General features: G+C 40.2%; 1 protein-coding gene across 12 annotated transcripts in view; it reads right to left on the bottom strand.

Moving 5' to 3' along the window:
* The window catches only part of CRACDL (CRACD like), a 112,642-nt gene extending 99,111 nt beyond the window's left edge, over positions 1–13,531 (bottom strand). For 3 of the 12 annotated variants that reach the window (XM_061626880.1, XM_061626881.1, XM_061626892.1), the window contains exons 1-2: positions 12,973–13,368; positions 12,723–12,838 (exon numbers count right to left, since the gene is read on the bottom strand). In XM_061626880.1, the coding sequence (XP_061482864.1) occupies positions 12,723–12,838; positions 12,973–13,104 (248 nt within the window). In that variant the 5' untranslated portion in view covers positions 13,105–13,368. Of the gene's footprint in view, positions 1–12,325; positions 12,445–12,484; positions 13,369–13,411 lie in introns of those variants that run through there. The other 9 variants (XM_061626883.1, XM_061626882.1, XM_061626886.1 and 6 more) reach the window with 6 other exon arrangements.
* Between the last annotated feature and the right edge of the window lie 287 nt (positions 13,532–13,818).

Genomic DNA, 13,818 nt, shown 5'->3' with positions numbered 1-13,818 from the left:
AGGGCTCTTTAACGTTTTTATTAACGACTTGGATGAGGAGGTACAGAGCATGCTTATCAAATTTGCAGATGATACAAAATTGGGGGACATAGCTAATACCGTGGAAGAAAGAAACAAAATTCAAAGGAACCTTGATAGGCTGGAGCATTGGGCTGAAAACAACAGAATGAAATTCAACAGGGATAAATGCAAAGTTCTGCACTTTGGAAAAAGAAACCAAATGCACAGTTATAAAATGGGGGATACTTGGCTCAGCAGTATGACATGTGAGAAGGATATTGGAATTGTCATTGATCACAAGCTGAATATGAGCCAACAGTGTGATGTGGCTGCAAAAAAGGCAAATGCTATATAAGGCTGCATTAACAGAAGTATAGTTTTCAAATCGCGTGAAGTACTAGTTCCCCTCTATTCAGCACTGGTTAGGCCTCATCTTGAATACTGCGTCCAGTTCTGGTCTCCGCACTGCAACAAGGATGCAGACAAACTGGAAAGGGTTCAGAGGAGAGCAGCAAAGATGATCAGGGGACTGGAAACAAAGCCCTGTGAGGAGAGACTGAAAGAACTGGGCATGTTTAGCCTGGAGAAGAGAAGACTGAGGGGAGATATGATAGCACTCTTCAAGTACATGAAAGGTTGTCACATAGAGGAGGGCCGGGATCTCTTCTCAATCGTCTCAGAATGCAGGACACGGAATAATGGGTTCAAGTTGCAGGAAGCCAGATTTCGACTGGGCATCAGGACAAACTTCCTGTTAGAGCCATACGACAATGGAACCAATTACCTAGAGAGGTAGTGGGCTCTCCGACACTGGAGGCATTCAAGAGGCAGCTGGACAGCCATCTGTCAGGAATGCTTTGATTTGGATTCCTGCATTGAGCAGGGGGTTGGACTCAATGGCCTTGTAGGCCCCTTCCAACTCTACTATTCTATGATTCTGTAAATTCTATATTTCACAGGGTTTTTCTTTTTCTTTTCCCCTTCCACAAGTCAGACTGCAAAGTATGACGGATACCCACAAGGCCTCCTCATATGTTAATTTGTCTGAACCTAGGACTGGAATAAATGTGAATTCCACCAGTCATATAACCTTTACTTTGTCTTAGTCAAGGATAAGCAACATACATTCTGCTCCAACTGGCAGTTACCTTGGGACTGCAGAGCTGAAGGGAGGCACACTGCGGTCACTTGCAAGGAGACCAAGGGCCACTAGGAGGCTTCATTCCCTGCCTCACAGGAAGACCAGCCTGGGTCCTTCCATCACCCACCCAAGGTGCACCTGCTCCAACCTATGGTTTCCTCTCCCCCCCCCCCATTTCTTTTGTATTGGCTATTGGACTGCGAATCTGAGGGTATGGATAGTCTTATCTTTTACTATCTGTATAGCATACAGAAAATGTTAGTTGTTTTAATAAGCATATAGTAAATAACAAATGGTCCACATGCTACACCCAACCTGCTAAGCTCACCCACCCTCCAAGAAAGTAGTCTCTCCTTCAAACCCCAGCATGGCGAGAGGCAGCTAGATGGAGACTTCACTTGTCTGAATGGTCACCTTCCTTTAGAGAAGTCTGCTGTGACAACATTTGAGGAGAACTTGAGTGCATATTTGTAGCTCTTAAAATGTAGCTATTGTATTTTATCTTTGCTATTGTGTGAAAGCAAAAAGATATAGATTAAAAAAACTCTGCTGGAAGTATAAGAAGTTATCAAGGAAAGCTTCATATTTGTAGTACCATTTAACTACTATTCAAACTGCAATTTTTTCCCTGATCTCCAGAATACCTGATGGCTTGAAAAATCAACTTTTTAAGTCACCTAGCCTAATGTTGCTACTCTGAAACATGAATTATTCAAAGTGTTTAGTTGTGCAATTTGCAAACCAGGAAAGGAATAGAGGAAAACCAAATTAGGCACTGAATCAGCTGTGTCTAAAATTGTTAGGATGAAAGAGTATATTTCTTATACTTATACACTGATCTTCACTAGAAGAAAGCAAATACTCAGTGCCAGCCTGCTAGCCAGGGTGGGGCAAATGGGTGCACTGTCCCCCCACCTCTGCTCCCCTCCCCCAGATTTTTTTTAATTGTCTTCTTTTTAATTTGTGACATGACAGAATGAGAGTCTCCATTTAAAGAATGACAGCTTGCTTTAAGAACAGGAGCAATTTAAGAATAGGACCTTCTGAAAAATGCAGTGAATAAGGCAGTGTGGGTTCATAACAAAAGTCTCATCTGGAAGAACCCCCGAAGTCTGCTCACTCAAAACGTTCCTTGACTGAGGATGGATTTTTCATGATCATAATCACCCTATAATTACATGTGATCCTGAAAAAACAGCCAGTATTGTAATATCACCCTTGAAGAGTTCAATATTTGTATTATGGGCTAGATTTAGACTGCATGTCTTCAACTTTTATTTGCTCTGCTTTTCAGTGTTCTCTACTCAACCAGCAACAAAGAATCATATTTGTTTGCCTGCAGTAAGAAGTGTTTGTTTATTCTGCAGTTATTATGTTGAGTAGAGCAGGATTGGGTGAAATAAAGTGATAACTTAAAGTGATCTGAAAAAATATCTATGCTAAGCTGTGTGGTTTTAAAGTGCTCACTATATTACAATCATAGTGGGCATTTTTTCTTCTTTTTCTTGAGTATTTGATGGCAAAGGATGAAAACAGCCCTAGAGGAATAGAAACACTGCTCTGCACACTACAGTGTGCTGGTTGGCTAGCAAATTTTCCCAATGTGTGCCGCTCAGTATGAGGCCTTTTCAGGGTTTCTGGACAAAACAAAATCAAGCCAGCAACCACTTTTTTAAAAACCCAATTGCTTTCCACTATTAGTTTCCAATCACTTAGTTATCCAGTCAAAAGATTTTCCCTTGATTGTCCAACAGGAAAGAAAATCTAAAGGTCAGGAACAAGACTAGGGCTGAATTCAGACAGCAGTTTACTCCATTTTCCCAGTGTTTCCTTACCTGATAATTTCTGCATTTTATTTGATCTTTCACACAATGTAAGCCACTTCTGGAAATCTAGCAGTATACAGTGGTAGCTTAGTGTTAATTTCTATATTAACTGCTTCCAGAAAAAAATCTGTTTGCAACCCCATTAACCCAGAAAATCATGGAAGCAAAGGGACAAAGTTTGGGGCAATATACTGGCATATAGTTCTTTTCTACTGTTTATATAGGGGAATCATGGAGGAACAGAAATATGCATGTGTGGAAAGGGTGGGGGAGTAGCAACATATCCAATAATGTTCATTGTTGTGTCACACCACACCCACTGATGTGAATGAAATTTAGTGCCACATGCTAGTGTATCTGTCAAAAAGCCACAGTTCCATAATGCAACAGGTGCTGCAATGTGAAGAAAATCGGGACAGAAGCACTTCCATTATAATCAGTAAAACTAATGCAATAAACCCCATGTCTGAATGCAGCCTAGAAGGAGGAACCCTCAAGGAGGAGTTAATAAACACACCCTAAAGTATTTATTTTCTCTCTACTCTTCCCTAAAATTGTAGTATGGCAAGTTTGTTTTTGGGGGACAATCTAAAACTGAGATACCTAATGCAGCATCAAAGCCAACCTCAGGAGCTCACTTTCATTACCAAGATAGTTCAGTTGATGAAGAATCAGAAAAGGGACAGACCACAGGTGAAAAAGGACTGTAGCTAGAAGCAAAGTCAAGCTCTTGAGTCTTTCTTGGGGATCTCTCAAAAAAGGGTGGGATCATTCAACTTCTTAGATATATTGTTTATAGATATTTTGTTTTACATCTTGTTGAGCCTCTGCTTCCCCATGAGGGCCAGGGAGGGGGAAGACATGAGTTTCAGGTTTCCCAGAAGGCGGGGAAGACTCAGGAGTTGTTGAGTCTCCGCAAGACCTTGAGAGGGGGAGCAAGGCTGACTCCCAGCCGGTTCCCATGGAAAGCACGGTTTCCGAAGAGAAACCTCCCCCAGACCAAGGAGGGGAGACGAGGGATGATGCTTCAGAGGGCGCGCTCACCCCCCCCCCCGTGCCTAGCTGCTCCCGGGATGCTTCAAGCGTGTCACCACCCCCTGACTGTGAGTCTGGGGCTGCAGAGCCTGTTCTTTTGGACGTTGGAGGCACGCCTCCCATCGCCCCGCTCTCGACGCCGCGAGAAATGGACAGAGCAGAGGCAGGACTTGCGAAGGAGTCAGAGATTGCGATCTAGGACTTTCCCTACTTAAGCAGACCGCTCACTGGGTGGAGCTGCTGAGTCAACGTTCTTCCTACATCGCAGAGCATGCCTAGAGTGCAGCTAGGGAATTGTAGTGAGGTAGTGTAGGGTTTTCTATGAAGCGCACTGCTTTTGATGTATCCATTACTTTAATAAAACAAGATTTACTTGCACCAGCATCTCAGACTCGTGGTTCCCGCTCTGGACCCGACCCATCTTTTGGTATTCCCTTGTTCACTGTATCCGTGACATTTTTTTTCCCATGAAAAAATAGTCATTTATTTTCTGGTGTTCATATTATATTTTCTGTTGACTTGACCTTTACATAGCCCATTATATAAGTTAACACACTCTCTGCATGGAGGAGGAGTGAGGAGGATGGTCACTGCCTTTCCCTTTCCCTCACATCCTCTCTACCAGTGGACGGGGGGATTAGCTGGTGCAATGCATCTCCCACCAAATGCCCCATCTAGAAATGTGGCTGCCCCACCTAACAAGGAAGGGCGGCTACAGGGCTGGTGTATCCACCACTTTCTAGGAGACAGATGATGCTAGGAGAAAAATGATGGACCAGAGGTTTCCCAGAAGATTCCCGAAACTTTCTCCTCAGCTACCCGTGATGTCCCTGCTTTGTCCTCAGCATGCCAAATACCAGGCATCCTTTCTGAAGTTAGGATGCTGTAAATCAACAATGACTGCTTACTACATTTTCATTTCGTTGCCTCACAGAGAATAAGAGACATGTTCAGATCTTTAAGCTCCACTCCCCAGTATGTACACTGGCATACTATGATTTTTAAAATAAGGTTCAGGGCCTGAAAATACACTTAGTGCCTGCCAGTGATTTTACTGAGTATAAACAATATACAAGTGCCCTGCAATCAAGTGCCTTTGAATAATTGTTCAGTATTGAATGCCTAAGGGCCATTTAAACTCAGGTACAAAAAGTACTTAAATTATTAGGTGCTTGCTATTAATGGCATATACACATTTAAACAGCTGGATTTCCCTGCAGTAAACACAACGGTGGAGCCCTGATCCCTTTCCGATCGATGTTTCCACAACTGTTATGAGAAAACCTAGCTATTATAACAGGCATAACTTTTGTAACTGGCAACACAATTATATTATGTTACCTAAAAGAGTCATTTTTTTTTACTTTGGTTTGAAAAGTAATGTGTGATTTGGCCTGTAGTTGACTGAATGTGTAGTAGCACAAAATTGCCAGGCTGGGTCCTTTGGACACAATGTTCTGTTCCTAAAAGTGCAGGAGAGTGCATTTCTCAGATGACCATTGAACAAGCCACATGAAAATAGGGAGTGATCCATTCACAGTCATACCCTCCGAGATTTGAAGAACCACCTCAGCACGAGGTTGCGCTCCCTAATTATTTTATTCAAGAAATGTCTATTCTTAGAATTTCTCATATTATTAATGGGAAGGTCATTATTATCTTAGTCCTATATTAAAAATACTAGGTGAATTTCTCTCTCTGAGTTATCTTCCAAGATCTGTTTCTGGGCCAAATTCAAAGTGCTAGTTTTGGCCTAAAACAAAACAAAACCCTGCATAGGCCTTGGTCCAAAATGAACACTTCTTCCTGTACATACCTGCCCATACTCTTAAGATCATAAACAGAGGCCCTTCCTCACATGTCCCTCACTCTGTAATTTGGAGGGTGACAATAAAGGAGATGGCCTTCTCTGTCGTGGGCCCTCAGTTACAGAATGTTCTCCTCTGAGAAGTCTGACCTAGAGATAATATTTTTTCAGCACTAGGCAAACACTCTTCTATTCACCCAGTCTTTTTAGGGTTTTATTGTTTAAATGTTGTAATTAATTTAGTACTGAATTTTAAACTCTGTTGGTTGGATGCATGTTTTAGCCTTAGGAAATTGCTCTTATGTTTTTATGTCAATGGTTATGTTTAGAGTTGCCATTGCATTGTCTCAGTGTTCACTTTTATTGTATGATTTTGTAAAGCTATTTCATTTGTTCATTGTTCAGAGAATATTATCAAGAAACTAGTAAACACAAATAACTATGGGCTGTGCCCTTGAGCTTCGCTCACGCCCCTCACCAACCCCTCCAACTCCCTTTTGTCCCTTCTGCCAATGGTGGGGGCAGCGACAGTGGGATGAAGGGGAGAAAGAATTGATCTCCTTTGCCTTTCCTGTAAGTGGTGGTGGCAGAAACAGCTACAGGGCTGAGGAACCAAGGACAGAAAAACTATCTCTGTGTTGTTGGGCCCCCCAACCAGCAGTGGTGACAAGGGAAACCAAGCGGAGTCAAACATGTCCTCCACTCCAGCAATGGCAAGGGAACAAAAGGGGTAAAGATGCTCTCCCCTTTGTTCTCCCACCACTACCACTGGTAGGGATGGTGGCAACAGCAGCAGCATCAGGCCGAAGGGGAGAAATACCTTCTCTCCTTTGTTCCCCTATGTCAGTGATGACAGTGGGGGGGGAAATGAAAGGGAGAAAGACTTAGACCTTCTCCTTCCACTAGGCCAGCTGGGAGGAAGGCAGCCAGCAGCGGTGCCAGCCCCCCATCATGCTGTAGTTCACAGTGCTATCTTTTGGGTGCCACACAAATTACAGCATGACAACCTTACAGAAATAGAGATATTGGAAAATATATAAACAAACATGAAGTCCAAGTGTGGAAATCAAATTAAAAGCTCACATTTATCAGTATAAACCAGGGGTTCCCAAACATTTTTCACCATGGACCACTTAAAAATTGCTGAGGGACTTGATTGATGATTTTTCTGCCCTGTGCTAGATGCTGTGTGATTTTTAACTGCACTTTTATTGTTTCTTTGATTTCTTACGTAATATATAATTGTATTACAATTTCCTTTCCACATAATTCAGATTCTAATACAATCAAATAAAATATAAGAAATTAATTAAAAAACAGTTAAAATCCATATGAATATTTAATGTGGAAAATGCTGTGGACCACCTCAATGAAGCTCGCGGACCAGCAGCATTCCATGGACCACAGTTTGAGAATCCCTGGTATAAACTAAAAAGGATGGGGAAGAGAGAACTACTGTTAATTCTTGTGAGGAGATAAGCTACTTGACTTGAAGAGCTTCTCAGACAGATCACTTCATTTGAAAAATATTTTTGTAACAACCAACAACTTTCTATATCACTTGGTTTTAAACACAAACTAATTTTCCAGCAAAACAAGGAAGCTAAATTTCTGTTTCTGTGCCAGACCTGTATAAAAGTACTTTCTGTTCTCCGAGTCTGATGAGACTACCATGCAGTCTTTCCTTCAATGACTACAAAATAAAAATAAAAGATAATTTTTTCTTTTATTTTTATCTTTTAAGTTCTTTTATTCTCATTCCCTCATATGTGTATATGCACATATATACTTGTATGTATGTTTGTATGTGTGTGTAAGTGTATGCATAATGCATTTTATGTATTTTAATGGTATTTTATGCATTTTAATTTTTTTTTTACAATAATTTTTATTCAAATTTTCATAAAACATACAAAACAAAATCATAAAACATTCAAAGACAAAAAACAAAACAAAACAAAAATGATTAAACAAAAAAATAAAATGTTGACTTCCCATTTGTCGCAGATCAAATCAGTTATAGGTCTACAATATATAACAATCCTGCCTCTTAAATTATATTATAAAATCACTTTCCTCCAGTAGTTATCTTAATTAATCATCAAATCTCATAAACATTACTTTATTCTTTCCACAAAAAGTCAAAGAGAGGTTTCAATTCTTTAAGAAATATATCTATCAATTTTTCTCCAAATAAACATGTCGATTAATCCATCTCGTTAATAATAATAATCTTATTGTCATAACCATAGTCCAAATAAACATATCGATTAATCCATCTCATCAAAATCTGTTAGGTCCAATAATTTCAATAGCCATTATTCCATTATCCATATTAATTCCATCTTCCATCTTCAATAGTCCTGTTAAGTCCAGTAATTTCAGTGTCCAATCTTCCATTATCAGTATTCCATAATAATCTTGCTGTCATAGCCATAGTCATATAATAAGAGTCTGATGGGAATTTCCTCTATCCCAAATATTTTCTTGCCATCAGTTCTGAATAAGTTGCTGAAATATTGTTGTAAAGTCATATCTCTGTTCTTCTTTTTTACAAAATGCACTGGCTCATCTCTTAAGAGTTTTTCCATTGTCACATGGCTGCAGTTAATTCCATAGATTTTCTCTATATCAAGCTCCATCACGTCATTCCAGTCCAGAAGATTATCCAAGCCACTGATAACTTTATCTCTAATATCTTCATTAATTTCTTCAGAGATAACGTTAAATTCCAAACAGTAGATTTTATTTCTAATATCCATAAACTCCAGATCTTTTTCCAATTCCACATTTGTTCCAATCTCCAGGGCTTGTATCTTCCCTTTATTTTTTCTTTTCTCATCTCTGATCTCATTCTCCTCTCTCACAGGATCCCCTATTTCTTTAAGCTCCTGCGTCATTTTGCTCAGTTCAATTTTCAGCTCCTTACTGCCCTGTCGCAGGGTTTGTTTCGTTATCTCAATCTCATCCATTATTTTCTGAAACATAATTACTTCCAGATTCTCAGCCACTTTCTTGATTGCCATTTTTAAAACCACGAAAACAAAACAAAACAAAAATAAAGAAGAACCACTTCTTATTTCAGCAACAATTGGGTTAATATTCCAGGCTTGATGACATCACAGTATAAACAGAGCAGCCTGCCTTATCTCTCTATGTTCAAGAACACAAAACAAATTTAGTTCCCAGCATCAAAACAGTTAGTGGCGTCGTGAAGAAGCAGATTCGTCAAAATAAAATAGACCAAAAAGAGAATAGTCCCAGACAATATAATGTTCCTCGGAATAGAAATCCCTCTTCTGTTTATATCTTTAGAATGCACTTCCAGGACAGCTTTTTGCAATAGAAACAGAGATAAGCTGTTAATTTCGTGAATAACAGAGAAGAGTTATAGCTCACCCAGAAGTTCTTTAAAGCTGATTCATTTGACAAATCTCTTTTTGCTGCAACAATTTAAACCAAGTAAAAAAAATAATAGAAAGAAGGGTGCTTGCCTGTTAGTCCGTTTTCTCTTTGAAGAAAAGATAAACGTATCGCATTAATCAGATAGAGCTTGTTCGGAAGTCCGTCCGGCATTGCTGGCTGGACCTTTTCTCATAAATTAATGAAATCCAGTTCTCCCAACAAAAACAGGCTTTTGAGGTTGATCTCTACGTTTCTCCCTGCCCGGGAGAAATTTCATCAGTCAAAAAAAAAATGTTCTGACTGATTTATATCTGAATAAGCTTCTTTTGAGGCGGGAGCCCGTCTCAAAAGCAGGCACAAGCGAAGTCACCCTTCCCGGAAGTCCGTATTTTATGCATTTTAATTTAATGCTTGTCTTTTTATTGTGTATTTTACTATATATGTGTGCAATTTTATTGTAGCCACCCTGAGTGCCCTATGGTAGGGTAGAAGGGCAGGATAGAAATATTTTTAAAATAAATATTATAAATAAAACTAGAAAGCAAATATATAAGAATGTCAAGTTTTTCGTCTTTTAATCTTTGCTCTGTAACAACTGCAGATTCAGAGTTCTACTCCAGAATTTGCATAGATGCAAAACTAATTGGAGCTTTCAGGAGGTGAAAAACTGAAATAATGTGCAATCTACTGAGTTGTGTAACAAAGATTCGGACAAGGCAATTAAAATTCATCATTATATTTTCTCAGAACGTCCGTACATAGTTTATACTCCAAAGCAACAGAAAACATATAATTATAGTGCCATTATTTTATAACACACATAACATATTTTATACTGAAACTCATGAGCGAAGTCACCACTTGGTAAGAAGTGAAGCAACCCTTGAACCCCATGAGGTAAATCCTAGATATGCAAGTGTGGATTTCAAATTTATTGCATTCATAATTATTCCAGCCACAAGAAGTTAAAACAAATCAAATACAATACACTTCTGTACAATTTAGTATTGTACACATCTTGCATAATTGAATGTACAGATAGAGCACCTGAGGACTTCCTGATGTTGCTGGACTACAGCTCCCATGATCCTTGACTGCTGGCTACACTGGCTGGGGCTGATGGGAGCTGAAGTCCAATAACAGTTGAGGGTCACAGGCTCCCCACCCCTGGTTTAATGGACTCTTGATTAAGATGCAAGTTTGATAAACCACACTATGTCATACCACTTCACTGAATCTCTTTAGCATACCCAAATAAAGCTGCCCAGTTATATTCTGCATGTATTAAACGAACGTTTAAACTCCACTTTTTACATGACTTTAGCATATATACATGTATCCACTGTGTACCCTATGGCACATGCATTTAACTGCATATACACCACGCAAATACACACTGCAACAAACACATGAAGTGATCCACTGATCTACTTCAGAGATATAATAGAAACTCTGCCCAGAATAACTTATCCATTTGATTTGATGCAGGAATTAGAGCTACATTAGCATTCATTTGCACATGCATATCTACTGCCTCTACTAATACAAATGGATCAGCCTGCATGGAAACTAGAACAAATGCAATCTGAAGCGTTGTAAGTACCTTAAGTTCAGGTTCCTATGTGCCCTATATTAACTACCAGCTTAATTTTTTTCTGAGATTTTGTTTTGGTATAAGAGTTTTGGGAATGAGATATTGTGATGAAAATGTTCAACTGAAGTGATAAGAGAATGTTGAGTTATGAAAAAACATGGAGACAGAAAGTATCTACCTACTCATTCATCCAAAAGAAAAAGGGGAGAAGACTTCCAAAATACTGCTTCAGAGATTTAGGTAATTAGGAATGCTATTAGAGTTACAATCTCTAAAACAAACAGTGCAATCCTCAGAAGTAAGCCCTAATGGGGTAAGTGGGGTTAGGATTGCCGCCATAAGTCCCATTGATTTCAGGAAGCTATTTACAGGATTGTGGCTACAGAATAATGATAATCATGAACTAGTAGGATACTAATTTATTTGGGCATTAAGACTAAAATAATAAGATTCTACTACATATTTTCTTTATATATTATCTATAGATATTGCCATAGCTGTACAAATGTGTAAATAAAATGTACTTTAATAAAGATTGACGCACAACCTTTAATACTCTTTCAAGATATATCTCAGGCTGCAGTCCTTAGTATAGAAGTCAATGAGCCTTACTTCCAAATAAATGGGTACAGAATTGGGGTGCCAGGCCTGTATCATAATTCCAGATAGATATAGAAATCAAAAATTGTAAATGAAGTGATGGCTTTTGACCAAACAGCAAATCAGTTCTATTTGTAAGAACTTATAAGAAAACATGAAGTGCCTTTTCACAGTAGCATGCATGAAATAGGCCTTGCCATACATTTCAAGCACATTTCCTCCACAAACACCCAAAGTTTGTAAAGGGTGCTGGTAACTGTAGGTCTGTGAGGGATAAACTACAGTTCCCATAATTTGGGGTGAGGAATGTGCTTGAAATGTGTGGGTCAAGATGTAAAACCTCTCATCTTTCCGTTGCTACATGCACAGTTGAATCAGCTCCCCTCATAACAGTGTAACAATGAAGGTGGCACCTCCCCTTTTATTTAGGATGTATCCATAATAACTGCCACACTCTGAATGCTTGCTTTAGATCACTTAGGTTGCAATCCTATACAAACTTACTTAGGAGTAAATCTGAATTAGTGAATTTAGTAAGAATTACTTCTGAGTAGACATGTATAGGATTGTAAGTTTTATGCAGTTTAGTTACTGCTTAATATACTAACAATCAACATGTATAAGTAGAGGTAAAATGTGGTGCTTTTACTCAATCCTTGTTCATAGACTACTACTAGGATACTAATAATGCTAGGTAATTATTATGAAGATGAAATAGGTCTGTTTAATTAGTCCTAGACTAAAAAAAATATGACTTTCCATGTTTGTGCTTGGTTCCATTAACAAATGATACAGAGATCAGAACAGAAATCCTGTTTTGCACTTCCTATATAATTGGAATAAACAGGAATTCATCCCTTGCCACGTGTTAACAACCCTGATGGTAAAGACAAAAGGATAGCTCCATGGTAACTCACCCAGGCTAAAGGATATCAAGCATAAAACCTAACGTCTGAGAAGATGAGGAAACAGTGCTTGTCATAGGACTTATTCCAGAGAGGTGCCCTTTCACAGGCAACTCCTTCTGGCTAATAACAGTCCAGGTGAAGGAAAGCGAGTCAGCTCTGCACACTTACCTGAAAGTTAACTAAGCACAGAGGACTGGGCCACTGAAGAGGAAGTCAAAGAGGTTTAAACACTCACAGCTGGCAACGCCGGCCTGCTCTCCGCGGCGCTGGACGGAAACCACACTCCCGCCAGGCGCGCTGCAACTCCACAGAATGTCTTTACAAACCTCAGCCGACAGCCCCTTTACTTTAACACCACCCAGGCTTGTCCCTCGAGGGCCGCTTCCACACTCATCTTTCTACTCACACGCCAGCAAGGGAGTCCCTAACGAGCGGACGAACTGGCTGTAACTGGAGGCAGGAAGCGAGCCCCGCCGGGCACCTTGAGGCACGACAAGGAGGCGGAGTGCGTTGCGCCGGGCGCTACTAGGAGAGAGAAAGGGGACGTCAGCTACTCAAGGAGCGGCCCATCAGCACCCACTGGAGCCTGAGCCGGCAGGGACCATGCCAGAGGCTTGCTTTAATCAGCCCCGCCCGCCCGGGGACCCGGAGACAACCTGCTTCGCTGCTCGTCCTTCCTCGCTTGTCGCCAATGGCAAAAAAGCCCATAGAAAGCGAATAACTCGTTGTAAAAGCGGGACATTTTGCGGACGGGTTTCGTCTGTCACTTGTTCACAAAGCAATCCCATACAAGTTCTACTCGGAAGCAAGTCCTTTACGTTCAAGTGGGGTTTACTCCCAAATAACCAGATTGCAGCCCTAGTTCGGGAAGTCCTTTGTTAACATTTCAAGGGAACTACCACCACCACCACCTACGATGGTTTCAGAATATGAATCTAGTCGCCGAACAGGTGCTTTCCTCAACTGAGGCTGGGTAGTTTTCAGTTCAAAAGAAATATAAAAATGGGCAAAACGACAACAACTTGGCGCTTCAGAAACTAACACACTTGCTGCGGCATAAACTTCTGTTAAGTAAGAAATAATATGGGTTCTTGCCTATTGAAGCACACTTGCTAAACTGAAGGGCTTCTTTGTGCTTTTGCTGCAAGATGGCAGAGGTCCGCCGCCCGAGTTGAGTGCCTTTTAACTTGAGAATCCAAGCATTGTAGCTGGGATCTTCGGCGCGCAAAATATGTGCTCTACTGCTGTGCTACGGCCTCCGTTCCTCTTAAGGCTAAACTACTACAGCATCGGAGAGAGCTCTAAGGAGGATTAAAGATTAGTCTGGAATAGTAGAACAACAGTTTTGAAAGGAAATTCCATTTTGTGAAGTAAGGGCTATTGTATTAAAACATTGCAATTAAACAATGTTACCTGAGAAGAAGAAGAATTTGAGGCAGTGTTCCAGGTAAACAAAGGCTGGAGTTGAAAGAGTGGCATGCAAACTCTCAGAAAGGGTGGCT

Source organism: Rhineura floridana, chromosome 5, assembly GCF_030035675.1.
Source record: "Rhineura floridana isolate rRhiFlo1 chromosome 5, rRhiFlo1.hap2, whole genome shotgun sequence".
NCBI classification, from domain to species: domain Eukaryota; kingdom Metazoa; phylum Chordata; class Lepidosauria; order Squamata; family Rhineuridae; genus Rhineura; species Rhineura floridana.
Note: the sequence above shows the minus strand (reverse complement) of the source record. Positions and strands in the feature narration are given on the sequence as shown.